The sequence below is a fragment of the Jatropha curcas genome, chromosome 9 (genome assembly GCF_041381405.1).
Source record: "Jatropha curcas cultivar XTBG-Jc1 chromosome 9, XTBG_Jcur_1.0, whole genome shotgun sequence".
Classification (NCBI taxonomy): Eukaryota; Viridiplantae; Streptophyta; class Magnoliopsida; order Malpighiales; family Euphorbiaceae; genus Jatropha; species Jatropha curcas.
Window position 1 is genome coordinate 19,898,334 of NC_143159.1, and position 24,734 is coordinate 19,923,067.

General features: G+C 36.9%; 2 protein-coding genes across 3 annotated transcripts; one reads left to right on the forward strand and one right to left on the reverse strand.

The window, feature by feature from the left end:
• Positions 1–1,600: 1,600 nt before the first annotated feature.
• On the reverse strand, positions 1,601–11,635 carry LOC149493745 (uncharacterized). 2 transcript variants are annotated; one of them, XM_089725549.1, is made up of 6 exons: positions 11,324–11,635; positions 11,124–11,193; positions 9,552–9,661; positions 7,542–8,869; positions 3,308–3,377; positions 1,601–1,799 (listed from the first exon to the last, which is right to left on the reverse strand). In XM_089725549.1, the coding sequence occupies exons 4-5, from the start codon at positions 8,857–8,859 to the stop codon at positions 3,331–3,333; spliced, it is 1,365 nt and encodes a 454-aa protein (XP_089581675.1). In that variant the 5' UTR covers positions 8,860–8,869; positions 9,552–9,661; positions 11,124–11,193; positions 11,324–11,635; the 3' UTR covers positions 1,601–1,799; positions 3,308–3,330. The 2 variants fall into 2 exon arrangements, with proteins under 2 accessions (XP_089581675.1, XP_089581674.1); XM_089725548.1 differs by having other exon boundaries at positions 9,552–9,615; positions 11,324–11,633.
• Positions 11,636–17,275: 5,640 nt separating this feature from the next.
• On the forward strand, positions 17,276–23,598 carry LOC105636493 (Protease-associated (PA) RING/U-box zinc finger family protein). The gene is made up of 4 exons (XM_012219771.4): positions 17,276–17,811; positions 18,124–18,354; positions 20,235–20,639; positions 22,764–23,598. The coding sequence occupies exons 1-4, from the start codon at positions 17,688–17,690 to the stop codon at positions 23,333–23,335; spliced, it is 1,332 nt and encodes a 443-aa protein (XP_012075161.1). The 5' UTR covers positions 17,276–17,687; the 3' UTR covers positions 23,336–23,598.
• Positions 23,599–24,734: the final 1,136 nt, after the last annotated feature.

Genomic DNA, 24,734 nt, shown 5'->3' on the forward strand with positions numbered 1-24,734 from the left:
AAAAGGGAGAAAACAATAATTAGAAGAATTCAGAAAATTCAGCTGAAGCAAGTATTGCTCAAAAAGAGTCTTAAGGTGAAGTTTTGTCTGTTATGATTTTGGAACTAGATCTAAAACAGAGTGGATTCTATATTATGCTTGTTCCTATCACATGTGACCTCATAAAGATTGGTTTACCACTTATGAATCTGTTGATTGTGGTGGTCTTGTCTTAATGGGGAATAATGCTCAGTGTAAAGTTGTTGGAAAAGGAACAATTAGAATTAAAATGCATGATGGCATGATTAGAACTTTAACCGGTGTTAGACATGTTCCCGACTTGAAACGGAACCTTATCTCTCTTGGCACCCTGGAGTCCCTTGGGTGTAAAAATGCAACTAAAGGTGGAGTTCTAAAGGTCTCTAAAGGTGCTCTTATTTTAATGAAAGCTAATAGATTTGGGAGTTTGTACGTGTTGCAAGGATCTACTGTTACAAGTTCTGCGGCTGTATCATTATCTATGTCAGATTCAGACATTACAAAATTATGGCATATGCATCTTGGCCATATGAGTGAAAAAGGAATGACCATCCTGAGCAAGAGAGGTCTTTTGTGTGGTCAGAATACCGGTAGGTTGGAGTTCTGTGAACATTGCATTCTCAATAAGCAGAAAAGATTAAGTTTCGGTATTGGAATTCATAGAACCAAAGGTACTCTTGACTATATTCATTCAGATCTTTGGGGACCCTCACGTGTTCCTTCAAAAGGAGGACATCGTTACATGCTGACCATTATTGATGATTTTTCTCATAAAGTTTGGGCTTATTTTTTAAAGCACAAAGATGAAGTTTTTTCCACTTTTAAGAAGTGGAAGATTTTGATGGAAAACCAGATAGGGAAGAAGGTCAAGCGACTCAGGATCGATAATGGTCTAGAATTTTATGGAGGTGATTTCAACGCGTTCTAAGAAAATGGAGGCATTGTGAGACACCGCACTGTTGTCGGTACGCCTCAACAAAATGGCGTTGCAGAACTGATGAACAGGACATTGATGGAGAGAGTTCGTTGCATGCTCTCTAATGCTGCCTTGCCTAACGAATTTCGGGCTAAAGCTGCATCTACTGCATGTTATTTGGTGAATCGTTCCCCACACACATCACTCAACTTCAAGATTCCAGAGGAAGTTTGGTCAGGTAATCCTGTGGATTATTCGAATTTGAAAATTTTTGGATGTCCTTGTAACACCCACAGACCAATCTCAGAGAACCAGACGGTGGATGCCACAATCGGTGCCGGAGCACCATCTTATGTCACTATAAAAGCTAGATCACAAATTAGAAGTGGTTAAATTTTCATAAGGAGGCAAGTAATTACCAGTTTTTTTTGTATTATTAATTTTTATTTTTTTTACAAAAATAATGTTTAAGAAAATTCCTACGAAAATTTCACAAGAGTTTCCCCTAAAAATTTACTTGCCACACAAAGAAAATATACACACTTCCAATTTTTTTTTAAACCCCCAAACCTCCAATTCAACAACATACTACAAGCACTTCTAAATATCCATCAATATACGCATAATATTCGAAACACATTCTTTTCAAGGAATCTCTAATCATCATACACCAAAAATATAATAAGGTGTTATTTCTTTAAATAATCATAACTCTTAATACATGACAAACTTATTATATCCAACGTTCACAACACAATATTTATATACATGCCAAAAATCACCATTTACAAAATATCCTACCCAAGATGTGATATCTACTCTGATGCTCGTCCTCTGGTCTTGAAGAACACCCTCCGCTCCTAACCTGCGCGTGATAAAAATCAACGCGCTGAGTGGAAGACTCAGTGGTGCTAAATAACCAACAATTTAATTAACAATAGCCAAGGCAAAACTTAAATTACTCAACTATATAAATACCGAAATCGCATTCATTTAATTCAAATACTTTGAAAGCAATGAGAAGATTATAAATACAAATATGTCTTCATTCTTTTATAGCAACAATAAAATTTCATTTTTCGTTAAGGCTCATACTCATACAGAATGAACATAAGCAGATTTGATCGTGGCCTATGTTAGCGCCACCCCCATCACATACTCGTGGCCTATGAAAGCACCACCGTGGCCTATGAAAGCACCACCCCCATCACACAATCGTGGCCTATGAAAGCACCACCGTGGCCTATGAAAGCACCACCCCATCACACAAATAAGCGCGTCCGCCTATTTATAAGGGTTGATAACCCTAGCATATGATCATAGCTTCACAATAAGAAAATCCATCTCATCATACTACGTCTCAATCATGCATAGTAGAGCCTAAATCAAAAGCATTCTTTCACAAAAGCAATAATTCTTAATCAAAACCTCTTCATTTAGTACTCATCAGTTCAAATATTTTACTCAAAACACTATAAATGTATATATACTTAATATAATATAAAAGTACATAAATCAAGAACTTTTCAGCATTGTTATAAACTTGACCTTTGCTGGGTTTTTAACACATAATTTGAGTTATGGGTCTCCAAATTGAATGAAATTAGATTCATTAGAAAGCTAAGCCAAAATGCTACAAATGTTCAGAAGGGACCACAGCCCAGATCAAAGAGTAAGATAGCAAACAAAAGCTCAGAACACAGACCAACAGATCAGACCTGATTCAGCAGAACCAAGTCCAATGTTTCTTGAATTCCTACTTCACCAAACACTCAAATGAAACCAATCCAGAACGAGAGAATTCTCAAGACACAGGGAAACAACTTTTATGAATAACTCAGAACCTACTAATGTCATTATAGTGGTCAAAATGGGCACTCAATTGAGTAATACCTGGAGCCTGTCACAACAGAGTCAGTTTGGGTGTTTTAGCCATAAGTTGAGCTATGTATCGCCAAATTGGACACAAGAAGATGGGTTGGAAAGACAAGAAGTAAAGCTAAAACTTTTATGAAGAACATAAGACGTTATTTGGCCATTTATGTGGTCAAAATGGACAATGATTTCGGATATACTGGTAAGACACCATAACAGAACCAGTTTTGGTATTTAAATCATAAGTTGAGCTACAAGTACTGGAATTAGACATAAAAATATGTTTTGGAAAGCTAAGAAATAGAGCTGCAACTTTCATGAAGAAGTCAGAAACAGATGGGGAGTATAAAGGGGTCGAAAATGAGTTCTAATCTCACGGCAGAACATATCTAACATGAATTCAGCAAGTTAACCAATACATACAAAATTCCCAAAATTCATTCAAAAGCCTAACCATGTAAAAACAACTTAAACAAGTGAAAGTATAATTGCACTAACCTTCAAACCAAGCTTTAACAAGCTCAAGCTTTGGTCTTGCCCTTATCCTTGGTGGAAGGCTCTCCACCCTCTACATGTAAGACACTCAAAATCAAACAAAGAAAACACAAACAAAAGAAGAAGTGGAGCATGATTTAGCATGTATATGCTAAAGAAAACTCTAAACCCCAACATAAATACCTTATCCTAAAATCACTTACCAAGTAGGAAAAATCACCAAATTCCTTGAAATTAGTCACCAAATATTACTTCTCTAGCTTCAATCTCTAATATGTCTTAATTAACTCAAGTTGTATGGGTGATTTTGATGTGTTTACTAAGGAAAAATTGAAGAAGAAGAAGAAGAAGAAGAAGAAGAAGACGTAGGAAAAGAAGAAGAAGGATAGTGTTGCCCAATTAATGGAGGAGATAATGATTTACTCCATAAAAATTGGATGGCTAGGATTGAATGTAAATCTAATCTAATGGCTACAAATATTCTCCAAATTAAATTCCTTCAAAATATTATGTAACACAACAAAATTCTCAAATTTACTCCATAAAAATAATTCTTTGAAGTTCCTTAATTAATCTAACACCATTTCAAATTTTATCCACACAACTATTGCCTCTAATTTCCTTCATTAATATCACACCTTAAGTCACTACGCACTAATTCTCTAAAATTCTCCAAAAATATTCATTACTTACTTTCTACCCATAAAAACCATGCATGCATGCTCCAAAAATGTGATAGAACCTATTACCTATATATAATAATTTTTCTAGACCAAAATAATACCGACTCCCGGACCGATAGTACTATTCACAGACAGATAAACTACTATTTCAACACAGAAAAAAATAGGGCGTTACAGCTCTTCCCCCCTTAAAGAATTTCGTCCTCGAAATTCACCTGAATTAAATAACTGAGGATGCTGTTGTCTCATAATGTCTTCACTTTCCCATGTAGCTTCCTCGGTCTTATGGTTTCTCCAAAGAACCTTTACCAAAGGAATTCTCTTATTCCTTAGCTCCTTGACTTCCCTAGCAAGTATCCTCACCGGTTCTTCCTCATAAGTTAAATCTTGCTCAATAGTAATAGATTCCACTGCTATCACATGTGATGGGTCGGACCGATACCTTCTCAACATAGATACGTGGAAAACATTATGTATCCTGTCCAGGTCTGGTGGTAAAGCTAGTCTATAGGCTAATGGACCCACACGCTCAATAATCTCATATGGACCAATGAACCTAGGACTAAGCTTACCCTTTCTTCCAAATCTCAATATCTTTTTCCACGGAGATACCTTAAGGAAAACCTTATCTCCCACTGCATACTCTATATCTTTCCTCTTCAAGTCGGCATAGGACTTCTGACGATCTGAAGCTGCTTTCAATCTATCTCTGATAATTCTGACCTTATCCTCTGTGTCCCGAATCAAATCCGGACCTATAATCTTGCCCTCACTCAACTCTGACCAACATAGTGGCGTCCTACATCTCCTACCATATAGTGCTTCAAAAGGGGCCATCTGAATACTCGACTGATAACTGTTATTATAGGCGAATTCGACAAGTCGAATGTACTTCTCCCAACTACCCTCAAACTCAATAACACAAGCTCGTAACATATCCTCCAAAATCTGAATAACCCGCTCTGACTGACCATCTGTCTGAGGATGAAAAGCTGTACTGAAATTCAGTTTAGTACCCAGGGCCTCATGTAGCTTCTTCCAAAATCTAGAAGTAAATCTCGGATCTCTATCTGAAATGATGGATAAAGGAACTCCATGTAATCTCACTATCTCATCTATATAAAGCTCTGCATACTGCTCCATAGTGAAGTCGGTCCTAACAGGAAGAAAATGTGCTGACTTAGTTAGTCTGTCAACTATTACCCATACAACATCTTTCTTTTTAGGAGTTAAAGGCAATCCAGTCACGAAATCCATTGTAACCTTATCCCATTTCCACTCTGGAATAGCAGTAGGGTGTAACAAACCAGAAGGGAACTGATGCTCTGCTTTCACTTGCTGGCACGTCAAACACTTCGACACATAATCTGTGATATCCCTCTTCATCGCCGGCCACCAATACTGTGATTTCAAATCCTGATACATCTTATTACTGCCAGGATGCATAGCATAAGGACTACTATGAGCTTCCTTTAAGATACTCTTTCTCAGCTCTGTCATTTTAGGCACACAAATTCGATCCCCAAAGTACAAGTAGTCGTCATCTTTAATCATAAATCTCTTTTTCTCACCCTTTCTGACTAGGCCTTTCCACAAAGTAATAGTCTCATCACCCTGCTGTGCATCTCTAATCTGTTGTAGTAGGCTAGGTTTCACCATCAGCTCTGCTACAAGAGTACCATCTCTAGTCACAGATAAGCGTGCATTCATAGCACGAAGAGCAACTAATGCCTTTCTACTGAGTGCATCTGCCACGACATTAGCTCTACCCGGGTGGTAATCAATAGTGAAATCATAGTCCTTAAGTAGCTCTAACCATCTGCGCTGCCTCAAGTTAAGCTCTCTCTGCGTAAGCAGATACTTAAGGCTCTTATGATCCGTATACAAGTGGCATTTCTCACCATACAAGTAATGTCTCCAAAGCTTCAAGGCAAACACAATAGCTGCTAACTCCAAATCATGAGTAGGGTAGTTTTTCTCATGTGGCTTAAGCTGTCGGGAAGCATAAGCAATCACCTTGCTCTCTTGCATAAGCACACAACCCAAACCATTATGCGAAGCATCACTATAAACATCATATGGTCTGCCTGGAGCTGGCTGTGTCAAAACTGGAGCCTCAGTAAGCATCGCCTTAAGCTGCTCAAAACTACTCTGGCATCTATCAGTCCACTCAAAACGGACATCCTTACAGAGAAGTCTAGTCAAAGGGGCTGCAATAAGAGAAAACCCCTTGACAAACCTCCTGTAATATCCAGCCAAACCTAAGAAACTTCGAATTTCTGTAACATTCGTAGGTGGCTTCCAATCAAGCACTGCCTCAATCTTCTTCGGGTCCACCCGAATACCCTTGGCAGAAACAACATGCCCTAAGAAAGCAATCTCAGTCAACCAAAATTCACACTTACTGAGCTTGGCATATAACTGTCGGTCTCTCAAGGTCTGTAGAACTGTTCGTAGGTGGTGATCATGATCCTCTCTAGTCGGAGAGTACACCAAAATATCATCAATAAAAACCACCACAAACTGATCCAAATAAGGATGGAAGATCCGGTTCATCAGGTCCATAAACACTGCTGGAGCATTAGTCAACCCAAATGGCATCACTAAAAACTCATAGTGACCGTAGCGTGTCCTGAAAGCAGTCTTAGGTACATCTGATCCCTTCACCCTTAGCTGATGATAACCTGATCTTAGATCTATCTTCGAGAATACACTAGCCCCTCTCAACTGATCAAACAAATCATCTATCCGAGGCAATGGATATCGATTCTTCACAGTAACTTTGTTAAGTTGTCTGAAATCAATACACAATCTAAGTGAGCCATCCTTCTTCTTTACAAACAATACTGGAGCACCCCATGGAGATACACTAGGACGAATAAAACCCTTATCAAGCAACTCCTGAATCTGTATTTTTAACTCTTTCAATTCAGCAGGTGCCATTCGATACGGAGCAATGGATATCGATGCAGTACCAGGCATAACCTCAATACCAAACTCAACCTCTCTCTCAGGAGGTAAACCAGGCAACTCCTCTGGAAACACATCCGAAAAATCACATACTGTGGGTATATCATGAACACTAGGAGATTCTGACTCTGGAGCAAGTACACAGGCTAAGTAGGCCTCACAACCATGCTGGATCAGTCTTCTAGCAGAAGAAGCAGAAATAAAATTAGAGAGGTAATCCGACCTCTCACCCGTAACTATAATCTCCTCACCAGATGAAGTCTGGAGTGTAATCCTCTTAAGTCTACAATCAACAATGACCCCATGTCTAGACAGCCAATCCATACCCAATATCACATCATACTCCTGAAAAGGCAACTCTATCAAATCACCTAGAAATACATACTCATGAATGACTAAAGGGCAATCTCTATACACCCGATTAACTACTACACTTTGACCCAAAGGGCTCGTTACCTCAACGCTGTGCTCTAATGTATCAGCATGCATACTACCCAATCTACCCACAGGGATGCATATGTATGAATGCGTGGAGCCCGGATCAATCAAAGCAAGTACAAAAGTGTCAAAGATAGAGAAGGTACCTGCGATGACATCCGGTGCATCCCGCTGCTCCCTGGTCCTGATGGCATAAGCCCTCGCCTGTGCTCTAGCCTCGGGTCTCTCCACAGTCTCAGAAACTGGTCTCTCACTCCTCGTACCAGAGCCCTCACTACGGCCTCTACCTCTGCCTCTCTGACCATAGGGAGCTGGCCTCCCAACCTGGTGAGTTGGACTAGTCACTGTCATAGGACAATCCCTGATCATATGCTCAGTGGATCCACATCGAAAGCAAGGTTTAATGCCCCAACACACTCCCACATGTCTCCTGCCACAGTGAATGCAAATCGGTAGACCTAACCCTGCAGTACCTCCACCACTAGCAACAGATGAAGCCGGAGGAGCTGGTCTCGTATATATACCCCGACCAATTGTCTGACCTGGTCTGACCCCCATCTGCGGTCCGCCTCTAAATCTCTTGCTACTAGACTGGACCCCTAAAGTCTGTCCAGATGTAGCACTCTGAAATCTCTTATACTGACTACTCTGCTGGGCCCTCTGACCTCTAGCCTGTCTCTCATTCCGAATAAGCTCAAGCTCTGTAGCAGCCTTCACTAAACCAGCTAATGTAGTGTGGGGCTGGGATGTCAAGTGCATCCTATACTCATCCAGTAACCCCTTCCGAAACCGCTTACACCGATCTGCCTCAGTAGGGACCAACTTACAAGCATACCTACTCAACCGCAGAAACTCTCGCTCATACTCGGAGATAGTCATCCGTCCCTGTCTAAGCTCAAGGAACTCTGCTATCCTCTGATCCGTGTATAACTCCCCTACATATTTCTCCCGAAAAGCAGAGAGAAAGAAATCCCAAGTAACATCCTCAGCTTTTGCTGTCTTCACCATAGACTCCCACCATAGGTAAGCCTCTTCCTTTAGCAAGGAAACAGCACAAATCAATCTATCTGCAGGAGTACACTGCATCTGGTCCAAAACCCTCTCTGTAGCTTGGAGCCAAAATTCTGCTGCAGAAGGATCATCATCTCTCCGACCCATAAAATCCTCAACACGATACTTCCTCAGTCTCTCTACCGGGGTATGAACTGGAACAGGGGCTGGTGCGACTGGAGTCTGGGGAACAGCTCCCGCAGCTTGCCTCAATGCAGCTACCAACTGTTGTACCAAATCACCCTGATTAGGCCCCGCAGGACCCATAGTAGCCTGCCCTACAACCGAGGCACGCACTGCATCGGAACCCAGAATGCCACCAGCGACACCACCAGCTGGCATATCACCCTCTACCATAGCACCCTCTGGAGGGGCATAACTATCCACCTCCTCATCCGGCAAGTTCTGAGACATCACTAAACACCTACAAAGACCAGCGGAGTCGCATCAGAGAGAAATTCCCACAACAGACTAATATGGCATGTATTTAACTTAAATCACTTATATCATTACTCCAAAGTGGATAAACTCTCATACCAAATCATATCTCCTAGAATTGTCTAAACCTATGCTCTGATACCAAAAATTGTAACACCCACAGACCAATCTCAGAGAACCAGACGGTGGATGCCACAATCGGTGCCGGAGCACCATCTTATGTCACTATAAAAGCTAGATCACAAATTAGAAGTGGTTAAATTTTCATAAGGAGGCAAGTAATTACCAGTTTTTTTTGTATTATTAATTTTTATTTTTTTTACAAAAATAATGTTTAAGAAAATTCCTACGAAAATTTCACAAGAGTTTCCCCTAAAAATTTACTTGCCACACAAAGAAAATATACACACTTCCAATTTTTTTTTAAACCCCCAAACCTCCAATTCAACAACATACTACAAGCACTTCTAAATATCCATCAATATACGCATAATATTCGAAACACATTCTTTTCAAGGAATCTCTAATCATCATACACCAAAAATATAATAAGGTGTTATTTCTTTAAATAATCATAACTCTTAATACATGACAAACTTATTATATCCAACGTTCACAACACAATATTTATATACATGCCAAAAATCACCATTTACAAAATATCCTACCCAAGATGTGATATCTACTCTGATGCTCGTCCTCTGGTCTTGAAGAACACCCTCCGCTCCTAACCTGCGCGTGATAAAAATCAACGCGCTGAGTGGAAGACTCAGTGGTGCTAAATAACCAACAATTTAATTAACAATAGCCAAGGCAAAACTTAAATTACTCAACTATATAAATACCGAAATCGCATTCATTTAATTCAAATACTTTGAAAGCAATGAGAAGATTATAAATACAAATATGTCTTCATTCTTTTATAGCAACAATAAAATTTCATTTTTCGTTAAGGCTCATACTCATACAGAATGAACATAAGCAGATTTGATCGTGGCCTATGTTAGCGCCACCCCCATCACATACTCGTGGCCTATGAAAGCACCACCGTGGCCTATGAAAGCACCACCCCCATCACACAATCGTGGCCTATGAAAGCACCACCGTGGCCTATGAAAGCACCACCCCATCACACAAATAAGCGCGTCCGCCTATTTATAAGGGTTGATAACCCTAGCATATGATCATAGCTTCACAATAAGAAAATCCATCTCATCATACTACGTCTCAATCATGCATAGTAGAGCCTAAATCAAAAGCATTCTTTCACAAAAGCAATAATTCTTAATCAAAACCTCTTCATTTAGTACTCATCAGTTCAAATATTTTACTCAAAACACTATAAATGTATATATACTTAATATAATATAAAAGTACATAAATCAAGAACTTTTCAGCATTGTTATAAACTTGACCTTTGCTGGGTTTTTAACACATAATTTGAGTTATGGGTCTCCAAATTGAATGAAATTAGATTCATTAGAAAGCTAAGCCAAAATGCTACAAATGTTCAGAAGGGACCACAGCCCAGATCAAAGAGTAAGATAGCAAACAAAAGCTCAGAACACAGACCAACAGATCAGACCTGATTCAGCAGAACCAAGTCCAATGTTTCTTGAATTCCTACTTCACCAAACACTCAAATGAAACCAATCCAGAACGAGAGAATTCTCAAGACACAGGGAAACAACTTTTATGAATAACTCAGAACCTACTAATGTCATTATAGTGGTCAAAATGGGCACTCAATTGAGTAATACCTGGAGCCTGTCACAACAGAGTCAGTTTGGGTGTTTTAGCCATAAGTTGAGCTATGTATCGCCAAATTGGACACAAGAAGATGGGTTGGAAAGACAAGAAGTAAAGCTAAAACTTTTATGAAGAACATAAGACGTTATTTGGCCATTTATGTGGTCAAAATGGACAATGATTTCGGATATACTGGTAAGACACCATAACAGAACCAGTTTTGGTATTTAAATCATAAGTTGAGCTACAAGTACTGGAATTAGACATAAAAATATGTTTTGGAAAGCTAAGAAATAGAGCTGCAACTTTCATGAAGAAGTCAGAAACAGATGGGGAGTATAAAGGGGTCGAAAATGAGTTCTAATCTCACGGCAGAACATATCTAACATGAATTCAGCAAGTTAACCAATACATACAAAATTCCCAAAATTCATTCAAAAGCCTAACCATGTAAAAACAACTTAAACAAGTGAAAGTATAATTGCACTAACCTTCAAACCAAGCTTTAACAAGCTCAAGCTTTGGTCTTGCCCTTATCCTTGGTGGAAGGCTCTCCACCCTCTACATGTAAGACACTCAAAATCAAACAAAGAAAACACAAACAAAAGAAGAAGTGGAGCATGATTTAGCATGTATATGCTAAAGAAAACTCTAAACCCCAACATAAATACCTTATCCTAAAATCACTTACCAAGTAGGAAAAATCACCAAATTCCTTGAAATTAGTCACCAAATATTACTTCTCTAGCTTCAATCTCTAATATGTCTTAATTAACTCAAGTTGTATGGGTGATTTTGATGTGTTTACTAAGGAAAAATTGAAGAAGAAGAAGAAGAAGAAGAAGAAGAAGACGTAGGAAAAGAAGAAGAAGGATAGTGTTGCCCAATTAATGGAGGAGATAATGATTTACTCCATAAAAATTGGATGGCTAGGATTGAATGTAAATCTAATCTAATGGCTACAAATATTCTCCAAATTAAATTCCTTCAAAATATTATGTAACACAACAAAATTCTCAAATTTACTCCATAAAAATAATTCTTTGAAGTTCCTTAATTAATCTAACACCATTTCAAATTTTATCCACACAACTATTGCCTCTAATTTCCTTCATTAATATCACACCTTAAGTCACTACGCACTAATTCTCTAAAATTCTCCAAAAATATTCATTACTTACTTTCTACCCATAAAAACCATGCATGCATGCTCCAAAAATGTGATAGAACCTATTACCTATATATAATAATTTTTCTAGACCAAAATAATACCGACTCCCGGACCGATAGTACTATTCACAGACAGATATGCGTTACAGTCCTGCATATGCACATGTAAATCAGGGAAAATTAGAGCCTAGAGCTCGAAAATGCATATTTATTGGTTATGCATCTAGTGTGAAAGGGTATCGCTTGTGGTGTCTTGAACTTAAGAAAGTAATTATCAGTAGGGACGCTACTTTCAATGAAAATGTGCTAATTCTCCCTGGAAAAGAAACTGTCAGTTCTTCTTCTTCTGACACAGGTGATTCGAAGAAAACCGACGAGAAGGTAGAGCTTGAATTTGAGATACCAACTCCTAGCGAGGAGAATATTTCCTCATCTTCTATCACATCGAAGGTTCTTGATTCCATTGAACCAGATCGTCGTGAAAACTATTCTATTACCAGAGATAGACCCAGGACAGAAATCAAACGGCCTGAAAGATATAATGAAGGGAATTTGATTGCTTATGCTCTTGCAGTTGTAGAGGATACAGTTGAAGGTGGAGAACCTTACACATACTCTGAAGCAATCTCATGTCTAATTCTTCTGAGTGGCATTGCGATGCAAGAAGAAATTGAATCTCTGCACAAGAATGATACTTGGCAGTTGGTGAAATTGCCAAAAGGCCAAAGAGTTGTAGGCTGTAAATGGGTCTATAAGAAGAAAGAAGGCAACCCCGAAGTTGAAGATGCAAGATATAAAGCACGTTTAGTTGCTAAAGGCTACACTCAAAAACATGGTGTAGACTTTAATGAAATGTTTTCTCCTGTTATTTGTCATATTTCTATACGTGTACTACTTGCCCTTGTTGCCTTGCAAGATCTTGAATTAGAACAACTTGATGTCAAGACTGCTTTCTTACATGGAGAGCTCGAGGAGCAAATTTATATGCAACAACCAGAAGGATTTGTTGTTCCTCAAAAAGAAGACTACGTTAGTCACTTGAAGAAGTCTCTTTATGGACTAAAACAGTCCCTTAGACAATGGTACAAAAGGTTTGATTCATTTATGGTTTAGCATGGGCATTGTCATAGTCAGTATGATAATTGTGTTTATCACAAGAAGTTTTCAGATGGATCTTTTGTCTACTTATTGTTATATGTTGATGACATGCTAATTGCTGCTTGTGATAAGTCACTAATCAAAGAATTGAAAGATCAGTTGAGTAGTGAATTTGAGATGAAAGATCTTGGTGCTGTAAAGAAAATTCTTGGTATGGAGATTCATAGAGACTGATTAGCTGGAAAATTGTATTTATCTCAAAGAAATTACATTGAGAAGGTTCTTGAGAGATTCAACATGAATAACTCAAAACCTGTGAGTACTCCTCTTGCAGCTCATTTTAAATTATCATCTGATTTTTGCCCTCAATCTAATGAAGAGAAAGAGCAATTGCCACATGTGCCCTATTTTAGTGCAGTTGGTAGTCTTATGTATGTTATGGTATGCACTAGACCTGATCTTGCACAAGCAGTTAGTGTTGTGAGCATGTACATGAATAATCCAGGTAAGGCAAGCAGTTAAATGGATATTCGCTACTTGAAAGGTTCGGCGGATACCAGATTGGTTTTTGATAGGAATAAGGTGACACCGAATATTGTTGTTGGATATGTTGACTCTAATTATGCAGGTGATCTTGATAAGAGAAGGTCTTTGTCAAGTTATGTATTTACTTTATGCAATTTGCCATTAGCTGAAAAGCTAACCTACAGTCCATTGTGGCACTGTCAACGACGGAGGCAGAATATATTACAATCACTGAAGGAGTTAAAGAAGCAATCTAGTTAAGAGGTTTGTTTACTGATCTTAGTTTAACCCAGGATGTGGTTATAGTATTTTGTGATAGTCAAAGTGCTATTCATTTAACCGAAAATCAGATGTATCATGAGAGGACCAAGCACATTGATGTGAGGCAGTATTTTATTCGGGATGTTGTGACAGATGGGAAGATCATCGTGAAGAAAATTGCTACAAATCATAATCCTACGGATATGCTCACGAAATCAGTTCCAAATTTCAAGTTCAAGCATTGCTTGGACTTGATCAATGTTCACCAATTCTAAAGGCCCTTTGGGGCATGTCGAGAAAGGAATATGCACATCATTTTGTAAGGAGATCATCTTAAAATTTAAGTCAAGGTGGAGATTGTTAAAATTGCCTTAGAATTCTAAGATTCACACTTCAAGTCTATATTGGTGGCCACATGTTTTTCATGGTTTATACTAGTCTTTGGATGGCTAAGGAAATTCAATGTTGGTTGACTATGTTGGTGAGCTAACTTGGACTAGGATGGAACATTTTCAACAATGGAAGGAAGACTTGAAGTTTGTTCACATGGTGATACACCTCTATATAAGGCAATCTAGCTTGAAGCAAATTCATTACATCCAACCTAGAGAAATTCATCCAAGAGAGCAATCCTCCAACAGCATTTCTCTAAACTATCCACTCTCTTCATACACCACCTTTTTCATATATATACACACTCTTGCCATATTTATTGAGTGTAGTGAGGTGTTATCTTGAGTGTATTTTTTGTATGGGTGTAAAATCATTTGTATCTCCATATTTTTCATAGTGCATTTACTCCTCTCTCGCCCTATGGTTTTTTTCCGTCTACATTAGAGGGTTTCCACGTAAATCTTGTGTCTCTTCCATTTATTATTTTACTTCTCATTTATCATCAACTACCGAAACTAAATATTTATCCATTACCACGCTAAATTCCGCAACAGACCTCCTACCCAAACTCGATTCAAATCCACTAAATGGAAAAATTGGAACAAGAACAAGCGCGACTTAAACTCACTTATGCAAATGCCCCTGCCTGGTCACCATAAGCTTGCTAGAGAACCCTTCATGGCATCATAATTGACTTTACGATCACATAATAATCGGCCAACCAAACATAGGACTTAGTCCGGTTTCGTAGGAGGACTCACTGTCGCCTGCAATTGCATCTCCATGTCCTTATCATCGGAGAGATTAAGCACCACCATAATGTCTGGACCATCATTCTGCATATTCGCTGCCATACAACTCATGCACAAAGCAAGACATTCTCACATGCACAAAGCAAGAGTTGATTCTTTGATTAAATTTTTAAGTTACATTTTTTTTCCTAACAAAGCAGAGGTAACAGTATGTATTTGTTATTATCATAAGAACTTAAATTATTTTGTATAAATTATCTATCTACCTAACTTTGGTAGATTCCCCCAACACAATCCATAGAAATTTCACGAATCCCTTGGTGGATAAGTCCAACAACTCAACAGCAGTGCGAAATTGAGTTGTCTTGTTCGCTGTGCCCGGTGCAAACAAATCTTTCTCTTCTGATTTCATGTGTTGAGGAAGAAGAAGTAGCAATATGTCGCAAATCATCTGCTATCAAAAGAAATGTATATAAATTTCACGAATCCCTTGGTGGATAAGTCCAACAACTCAACAGTAGTGCGAAATTGAGTTGTCTTATTCGCTATGCCCGGTGCAAACAAATCTTTCTCTTCTGATTTCATGTGCTAAGGAAGAAGAAGTAGCAATATGTCGCAAATCGTCTGTTATCAAAAGAAATGTATATCCTCAAATATTTAAATTACTTTAGTTGGTTCTTATTATAAAAATAAGACTCAACTCATCATTTCTTGCCTAAATAATTAAAATATGTTCTTAACCACGAAACCAAAAGAATGATTTTTCATGGAATGAAAGAACTCTTTATTATGGATTTGTTATTCAATATTTTTTGACTTTATTTGAGAGTAAAAAAAAGGTTTTTTGTATTGATTAAAATTTTCATTCCTTATAATGTTTAGGATAATCTTTTAGATAGAGAAGTCTCATAATTAAAGTTGTTAAACAACAAATCGTCTCCTAGATACGATTTGCGTCTTAACCCATCGCGTGTTATTTTGCCCCCCGCAAAAAAAATCAAGGCTCCGTCGTCGGTTATCAAGATCATCTTCAAGCGTAAAAATCTAATATATCGTCTATTTTAATTTTAATTTTATTATTTAAAAGAATAAAGATAATTCTTTTGGTTTGTCAAGAGATCAATGAACTCTCTATCAATTATGATAATAAGTTCTATATTTAATCTAATTAAGTATTTACTATACTTGATATTATATTTATTTTTAAAAATATTTGTTTATTATGCACGGTTTGTTTATAGAAAAATTAATTATTTCCAAAAGTTATCTTTCAGTTGATTCAATTTTTATTATTTGGTTGCATAACACAAAAACTAGTTAAAAAAAAAATTAAAGCTTTCAATTTGTAATATTATAAATATATATAAATACTACAAAAATATTTAGAACAAATTTTTATTGATAATTATAATAATAGTCTGCGATTGATATTTGTTAATTGGACTTTTCTACACATGGTGTATGAGCCAATTATATCTAAAATCCAATTAAAAGTAATTTTTTTAATGACATAATGCATAAATTTGATACTAAACTTTGATCGTTTCACCTTATAACCCTTTCAACTTAAGTATAACCAAAAAGCTAACAATCCATTGATTATATCGCTTTTTTGAGTCGTATAGAGAATAAATTTAGCCCAAACAATAAAAATCCATTTGAACTTCACCTTTGCCAGTTAATTCTCTAAAGACATAGTTGAAGAGATCTTTGTGATTCTTTTTTGCATCTTTCTTCTCTTTCACTGTGGATGGGACTGAGTTAACACTAGCATCAGTTTTTTAAGGTTTCACGGAGTCACAAGTACGCAGTTGCCTAAGCTAAATCAGAATTTTGTCTGGATAACTGCAGACAGTGTTTGGTGGAATAGCTTCTGCTTGGTATGGGTTCTGACCGACATGGTACGGAACTCCAATGGCAAGTTCGTATTTTTGCCCTATAATTTTTTTTATTCAAGCTTTTCTTGAGGGAGATTGATGAGTTGGAAGAATAAAAAAAGATTGATTCTTGATATCGAATGAGGAGCAAGATTACGATTGAGTTTTTTGGAAGGAAAGCATGTCTGATTGACGTTGAAAGGAAATAGAGAAAGTGAAAAAAAAAAAATTCTTTTTTTAATATTTTTGGATCCCACGGTATGGTTTTTTGGTCTTTTCATGTATAATTAATGGAAAATCAGCTTTTTTTTTTGTTACGGAAGGATTATATGTGAGACAGAAGCAAATCTCAAGAATGTCCAAATAATTTGACCAAAATATATAAACAAAGTTATTAATTTGGTCAAAAATCAGGGATGAAATAGTAATTTTTCCATTGATTAATAATGTCACTATCACTGTTCACAATTCTAAGCTGGACCTTCTTTTTAAAGTTAATTAAGGATTTTTTTTTTGAAAGGTAAAGTTAATTAAGGATTAAGGATAATCACAACACCAATCACCTAATCACATAATAAATTAATAAAAAAAATGTTGTCTTTGGAGTTTGGACTAATCCAGACTAAGGTCTAACATCAACAAGTCTAACATCAACAACAATAAAAAATTATAAAGAATAATCATGAAAAATAGAAACCTCCTGATGCTCCACTAAATCACAGCACAATACAGCACAGCTTTGTTTTCTTGTCCTTTACTTTCCTCTCATCTCTTTCCTTTTGGCTTCTGTAAACAAAATCTCAGTTTACCAAAGCAGAAAAAAAGCATCAAACCCTAAAATCAGAATCAAAGATTCAATTATTCTCTCTAATGGAAGCTGATGTGTCCATCTCTTGAAATTCAAAACCCTTATTTTCTACTTTCTGATAAAGTTTAGGCCTTTTTTTTTTTTTCTGGTTAAATTGGGGACTTATAAACAATGAAGCGTTTTGTTGTTGTTTTGTTCTTCTGGTTATCAGCTAGCTGTTTGATGACCTCAGCAAGTGTGGTTTTGATTGGAAGCAACGTTACTTTGTCTGTCGATGATGTTGAAGCTAACTTCGGTGAGTCTCTTCTTCTTTTTTTTTTTTTTTGTTTTTTTTTTTAATATTGCTGAAGCTGAGAAAGTTTAGAAGTTCGGCCATTTAATCTTTATGGGTAAGGTGGAAGTTGAGATTTTTATGCTTCTATGAATTAATTGGAAACTTAGATGCTTAAATATATTGTTTTCTTTAGTTTATTATTGATAGTGTAATGGTTTCATGTTGAATATTAAGGAAATAAACCTGGCAATTGAATTTTTAGACCTTCTATATATTCAATAAATGAAATGTTAATTTCGTGTTCTGATTTCTGGTTTTGTTGATTATTTTCAGCTCCAGCAGTGAAGAGCTCAGGTGAATGTGGGTCATTGTCTTTGGCAGAGCCCCTTGATGCGTGTTCAGAATTGTCGAATAAAGTTGAAAAAACTTCAAATTTTAGTTCCCCCTATGTGTTAATTATAAGAGGAGGTTGTAGCTTTGAGGAGAAAGTTAGAAGGGCACAGAAGGCTGGTTTCAAAGCTGCAATTGTCTATGACGATGAAGATGATGGCATCTTGGTTTCAAGTATGACTTTTTCCCCATGTAATGATTATTAATTATCACAATACTTAGTTTTACAGTGTTCTGTAGTTCTGTTCTCTTTGGAATTGGTGGATAGTATTAAGATACTCTTTCATATATTAGCAATATATGATTGCTTACATGCAATTTAGAGTAGTAAATGCTAACAATAGTTCCATGGGTTAGTGACATTAATATTTAGGGTAATTATGGATGTGCTCTGAATCCTGCTTTAGGTGGGTGAAGGACACTTTACTAGTTATTGGTCATGTGCTACTATGCTAGAGAGAGCTTTACTAGGTATTTGAAATTTACTTATATAAAAGGATGGTTGCATGTTCTCCAACTGAACCATAAAATATGTTATTGGAGTATTTATCCTAAATTAAAGTTTTAAGTCTGTTTAGGCATATTCTTCATCCTTATCCTTGCCAAAACCTTTTGCTAGCTCCTTTTGCTTTCATTTTCCGTGAGCTGGGAAGAAGTAGAAGTATTATAATTTCAAAATACAAATGTTCAGCTTTGTGATTGAATTTTGAAATTCTGCTCATTAAACCTCCCAACATGTCAAAATTATTGGTGAATGCAAATTTTCATTTTACATTTGAGGTCAGTTTGTTGGTGCCTCGATTATGGCATGCTTGTTTCTGCAGGAGCGGGGCCTAAATTCACTGGGAGTATGACAGCAATTTCTTAGGTTGAGCCCTTGGGTTTGTTTTCTGATTTGATTAATGTTACGATATTAGGTGAAATCTTATCAACTAAAAAGAACAAACCTTGGTTGATATTGATGCATATGTGTTGCAAATCCCTTTAGGTTGGAAGTGCATGTGCTTTCTGTTAGGACCTGTGGAAGTTTAAGTTAATAATGTGCTTATTCTTTTATTAACTACTCCTTGCATTTAGTGTTGGTGGAAGATCCATAAAAATTGTCTGCAAGTTTTATCTAGCTGTTAACTGAGTGACTTGGGAAATCTAGTACCATTTCTGCCAATTGTTTGAGACGCTACAAGTGAATGTTTATATCTATTTGACTAACTACAAAAAAACAGGTTTAGCTTACTGAACAGAGGAGCTTTTACTTGTGAGGTTTATCATCAAAATAGGTGGAAAATGGTTGTGGCAATTTGACATGGTGTATGTATAAAGACTTTTCTTCTTGCTTGACTCAAAAGCTTTTGAGAAAGAGCAGAAAACTGAATTTGTTCATGACCAGAATAATACAGAAGTCTTCCTGCCTGCGGCTGCCTGTTTACTGTAATTCTGCAGATAAGGCTAAAAGGATAGTTGGAACTGAATTGGAGTTGAAGTTCAAAACGAAATAGTTAGAAATTATTTTCCTTTTAGCCACATGTTGCAGACATTAAAATAGCATATTAACATGTTTGAGATGCTATCTTCTGTCATAATATATTCTAGTTTAGGTAAATATGCTGGAAACCTCTGCGTTATACACAAGATTTCTGTTTTTTTTTTTTTTTTTTATCTTTTTTAAAATTTAAGTCAAGGGGTAGGATGCAGGCATTTGTCTAATGTCTTGTACTGTAAGGTAGGCATTCAACAACTGAATTGCTGGTCCAAGGTATTGACTCGTAGCTAACCTCTAGATGATTGATTATTTGAGTAGCTACTCAAAAGCAGCTTGAGGTAAAATAACATTTGGGTGAATTCGATAAAAAACATTTATATAAGGTGCTAAATTTCTATTCGATACTCTCTCACTCTCTCTCTCTCTCTCTCTCTCTCTCTCTCTCTCTCTCTCTCTCTCTGTGCGTGTGTGTGTGTGTGTGTGTGTGTGTGTGTGTGTACGTGACAAAGAATAATTTGACCTTCTATTTTAAGTTATTACAGAGATCCTAACTTAGAATTCTGAAAACTTGCAGTGGCAGGGAATTCGGCTGGTATAAAAATACATGCCGTATTTATATCTAAATCTTCAGGTGAAAAGCTCAAGAATTATGCTGGGTTAAGTGGCATGGAGGTGTGGTTAATCCCAAGTTTTGAAAATTCAGCATGGTCTATCATGGCAATCTCTTTTATTTCTCTTCTGGCCATGTCTGCTGTGCTCGCTACCTGCTTCTTTGTTCGTAGGCATCGTATAAGAAGAGAGCGGCCTCATTCTTCTCACGTTAGAGAGTTCCATGGGATGAGCAGCCGCTTGGTGAAAGCAATGCCAAGCGTAATATTCACTGCTGTCCTAGAGGATAACTGTACTTCAAGAACTTGTGCCATATGCCTTGAAGACTATAGTGTTGGAGAAAAGCTCAGGATCCTTCCATGTCGGCACAGTAAGTCTTCCCCTCTCCTTTACCCTCAACCCCAACTTTAAAAGGATGATTATTGCTTTCTTACAGAATATGCTCAATGTGTATGCTTTAATATGGAAGCATGCTGTTTTCATAGATTTTTCAGTTTGGAAGAGTGCTTTCAATTGTTAGGGAATAGTCTTGCACAATGTTTGTTTTGCTCTTGAGATTATAAGTTTAAATCGGTTAATTATTCTTGAGAATTATGACAACTGGACTGCTGCATGAAGTACTATTACAAGTTAATCTGGCTGATATTTTTACCCTCTTAGTCATAGTTGGCTATTATTCTAGTTGTGATAGAGTCCTGCACAAGTGTAACAACACTTTCTGCACTAACCCATCCTAACAAAGGAATTACAGAAAATAAAGAAAACATTTTCTTGGTATATTAAATCTGAGGCTGGTAGACCTGTACCAGTTCCAGTTACCATATCACAGAACTTTAACAGAAAATTTGAAACTCACAGGTGAGCACTGTACTAGGCCATACCAGACGTATGCAGTGAATAGCTATATGCATTCCTAAATTAAAAGGAAAATTTAATGCTCCAGATATGTTTTGTATGAAATTAATGAAAAGAGCTGGGTTTCATAATTTGGAACTATTGGAGGGTTTCAACTTTCAGGTTAAGTAGGATTATGAAAGTGGGTTTAGTTAGAGCAGGATTGTGGTGTGATTGCAGATATCAAATTTAATAATATTGGGAATGGACATAACATATAGGATAATCTGGTAACTAAGAAACATCTAAGAGTCATCATTTTTGTTCATTGAATGGATAAGTTGCCAACAAAGGAAAGTTGAGGATGCTGCTATAAGTTAGTGGGTGGGTGGAATGGAGAGTCTGCTGCTTTGCTTGTTTGTATATACAAATACGGCAAATTTTGTGTGAAAAACAGGGTGCTTAATATGTTTTATGCATAAACTAGTGCTGCTCAACTACAAATAATGTCCATAAAATAGAGATGATTGAAATGAGAGCACTGAATGCTTATAGAATTGAGTGCTGAAAGATAGAATAAAAAATGAATTAATTCATAAAAATTGATCAAGAGGTGGATTGCAGTAGCATATGAAGAAGGGTTCATCAATGTTTTTGTTAGAGTGCAACATAGAACTGTTGATGTATAACTATGCAAGAGGAATTTGATTCAAGAAGCCAAATGAGTAGAAAATGATCCGAAATTCTGATTATTGTATGGAAGATGCCCTTGGTTGTATGAACAGAGAAACTTCAAATTGCTTTGCGAGTTTTTGACTGAGGATTTGAGTTGTAGTGCTGCTCTATATATTTGTGCATTAGGTTTGACGGGCTCAATGTATAATGAAGAAATGATAGTAGCTTCTCGTTATGCAGGATTTTTTATCATATTGAGTTGGAACAGTTTAGCACGTTGTTCTATTATATTCTCCATTATTTACATCAACAACGATTTATTTCCTCATTATAAAACAAAAACACACGAAGAAAACCTGATTAGGACTGAATGATATGGTGTTGATTCATCTGCTATAAGCTCCATGTAATGGCTAAAATCAGTTCGTCCTTAAATTGATGGGGCAAAGTCGCTACTGATACACACTAACCCCTTCGTTTGTCCAATTTGTTTGCTGACTTGCTAATACTTGCTCTCACTATTTACTTGTGAATGAGACTTAAATGGTGAGCAGCTGCAAGAACTTCTATTGCTAGATAAAAGTTTATATCATCTTCAGATAGATTTTCCAATGTGTGTATGTAAGACCTCGAAAAAAGAAGTAATTGCTCCTGTTTTTGCTTTTGGAATTAGAAAACTAGTTGACTGAACCAAGATTATGGTGTGTCTATTATTATAAGAATGTAAAGTGTTGAATTCGCATGGGCACCTGAATATCTTTGCTCTGTATGTGCATCCACACAATAAGTGTGAATAAATGTGTTGCGCCGTTCATAATAATGCATGTATTTGAAGCTATTGGAGAAATTTGCGCTTCAGGTGCGCCTGTGATAACCATGATCTTGCCATTCATAAATAATGCATGTATTTGAAGCTAATTAGGAAATTTGTGTTCATTTTCCTGTATTTTTAGTAGCTGAATCATATGTTCTTGGACCTTTACAGAATTCCATGCTTTCTGCGTGGACTCTTGGCTTACTTCATGGAGAACTTTTTGCCCAGTATGCAAACGTGATGCAAGAACTAGCACCGGTGATCCACCAGCATCGGAATCCACACCGTTACTTTTGTCTAGTGCAGGTTCTTTGGCTTCATCTTCTCTGTTGTCTTCCTTTAGATCCGCAACATCAATGTCAATTCAAATTGCCCCCGCATTATCACGAAACCCTTCAGTTTCTCATGCTCCCTCTCTTTCTAGCACCCCTTATATCCAGCAGTCTTTTAGATCGTACCATCAATCACCTTCTCTAAGTATAAGCCACAGCTCAGCAAGTCTAAGGCATGTATCTTCGCAAAGGTCCGTTGCTTCACATTTGATGTCCCCTCATTCATTGGGTTACCCATCAATATCACCTCTTAACTCAAGATACATGTCTCCATATATTCCAAGCCCAAGCAATGCCTCACCTAGTTTAATAAGTTCTTCAAGTCATCGGCATCCTCACCCGCTCCATTATAGTGAATCTGCTGCAAGTTTCTCCCCATTTGCCTCTGCTCAGTCTCTTCCAGAATGCTAATTTGAATTGCAGTATGTGACTGGAACTTTTAGGTATGTGCCTGAAAACTTAAAAAGTGAGCCAACATTTATCATACCCTTTAGACATCAAGATCACATCTTAAGGGTATTAATGATGTTGGATTGATTTGTTGTCTCCTTGTGCCATACCAAACAAGGCATATTCTTCTGCCTATTTGTACATTGTATCATACCATTGCACGCCCCTTGTATTGATTTTAGTAAGTGTGGCCTTACAGTTGAGTTGTCACAAAGTTTTACACAGTTTTATGAGTGTGCTGTACCAAGTTCTGTTAAAATTGATGTTTGAATAGTTTGGATTGGTGAGTAGGCACTAACCACAGAGTGCACGGTTGGAGTTGCTATTTGCTTCATGATGATGACAGATTGGTGTTTCGCTATTTGTGGTAGTTATGCTTGATATTCAATTTTAATCCTCCTTGGCCTGATCAGTTTCAAAAGTGCGCTGTTTCTTTTCCCTCATTTGAATTATTGAATGTTTATATTTTAGAGTTCAAGATTGAATGCTGAAGGTGGCTGCTTTGAGGAGTGACTTGGAAGTTCCATAAAAAAGTTGGTTCGATGGGTGATTCTTGACCCTTTAATTTATTTGGATGGAGGGTATTTGGGGGTTTTGGAGGTTAAAGTAAGGTTTGAAGTTATTGGGCTATTTGGGAAGACAGTTTGATGGGGGGGAAGGTTTCATTTTTTTTAATTTTTTTTTATCAGGTTGTATATACACTTGCTGCCAGGCTGTCTTAAAGTTGGGTTAAAAACTTTCCGAAAACTCCATTTTGTAACCAGCAAATTGAGGCGGTTGGAGAGGTTGAAAGGGGTTAGTTTTCCTTATTATCCATGTATATCAATTAAAAATATCAAGTTGCCCTTTCATAGTTCGATGAATTTGTATATCTGAAATAACAATTTTCATGAAAAGCCTATTATAGTAATTTTGACATTTAATTTTATTTTCTAATACTTTCGAACCAAACAATACGATATTATTAAATAACATGCACGTTATTTTGCGCTCAAAAATAGAAAAATACCATTACATTAATGTACTATATCTTACTTTAATTATCATTTTCTCCATCCAAATGAAGCCTTGGTTTTAGGTTGGTGAAATATTGGGCTGTCAAGTGACAATCCCTTATACGATGATAGGTGTTCTCAGTCAGAGACGGATTGAAAGAATTCATGAAGTTCTGCTATTATGTTGATAATATTGCAAGTTTTCAAATGATAAAATTTAAAGAGAGGCAATGGTTATGTTTGAATAAAAAGTAAATTATGTTTAAACTTTTGGCTTTGTGAGTCATACTCTAATTTTGGCTATTTATTGGATTTTGTTATTAGTCCAGCTGCTAAAAAAAAAAGTGCAAAATCAATATCTATAA

What these genes read in the sequence shown, in the direction of transcription:
- LOC149493745 (XM_089725549.1), bottom strand. Translation starts at nt 8,859, where the DNA reads ATGTCTCAGAACTTGCCGGATGAGGAGGTGGATAGTTATGCCCCTCCA. An exon ending in TGCACCGGATGTCATCGCAG is followed by an intron (nt 3,378 to 7,541) that starts GTACCTTCTCTA and finishes TCTTACATGTAG; the next exon opens with AGGGTGGAGAGCCTTCCACC.
- LOC105636493 (XM_012219771.4), top strand. Translation starts at nt 17,688, where the DNA reads ATGAAGCGTTTTGTTGTTGTTTTGTTCTTCTGGTTATCAGCTAGCTGT. An exon ending in TGATGGCATCTTGGTTTCAA is followed by an intron (nt 18,355 to 20,234) that starts GTATGACTTTTT and finishes GAAAACTTGCAG; the next exon opens with TGGCAGGGAATTCGGCTGGT. An exon ending in GATCCTTCCATGTCGGCACA is followed by an intron (nt 20,640 to 22,763) that starts GTAAGTCTTCCC and finishes GGACCTTTACAG; the next exon opens with AATTCCATGCTTTCTGCGTG.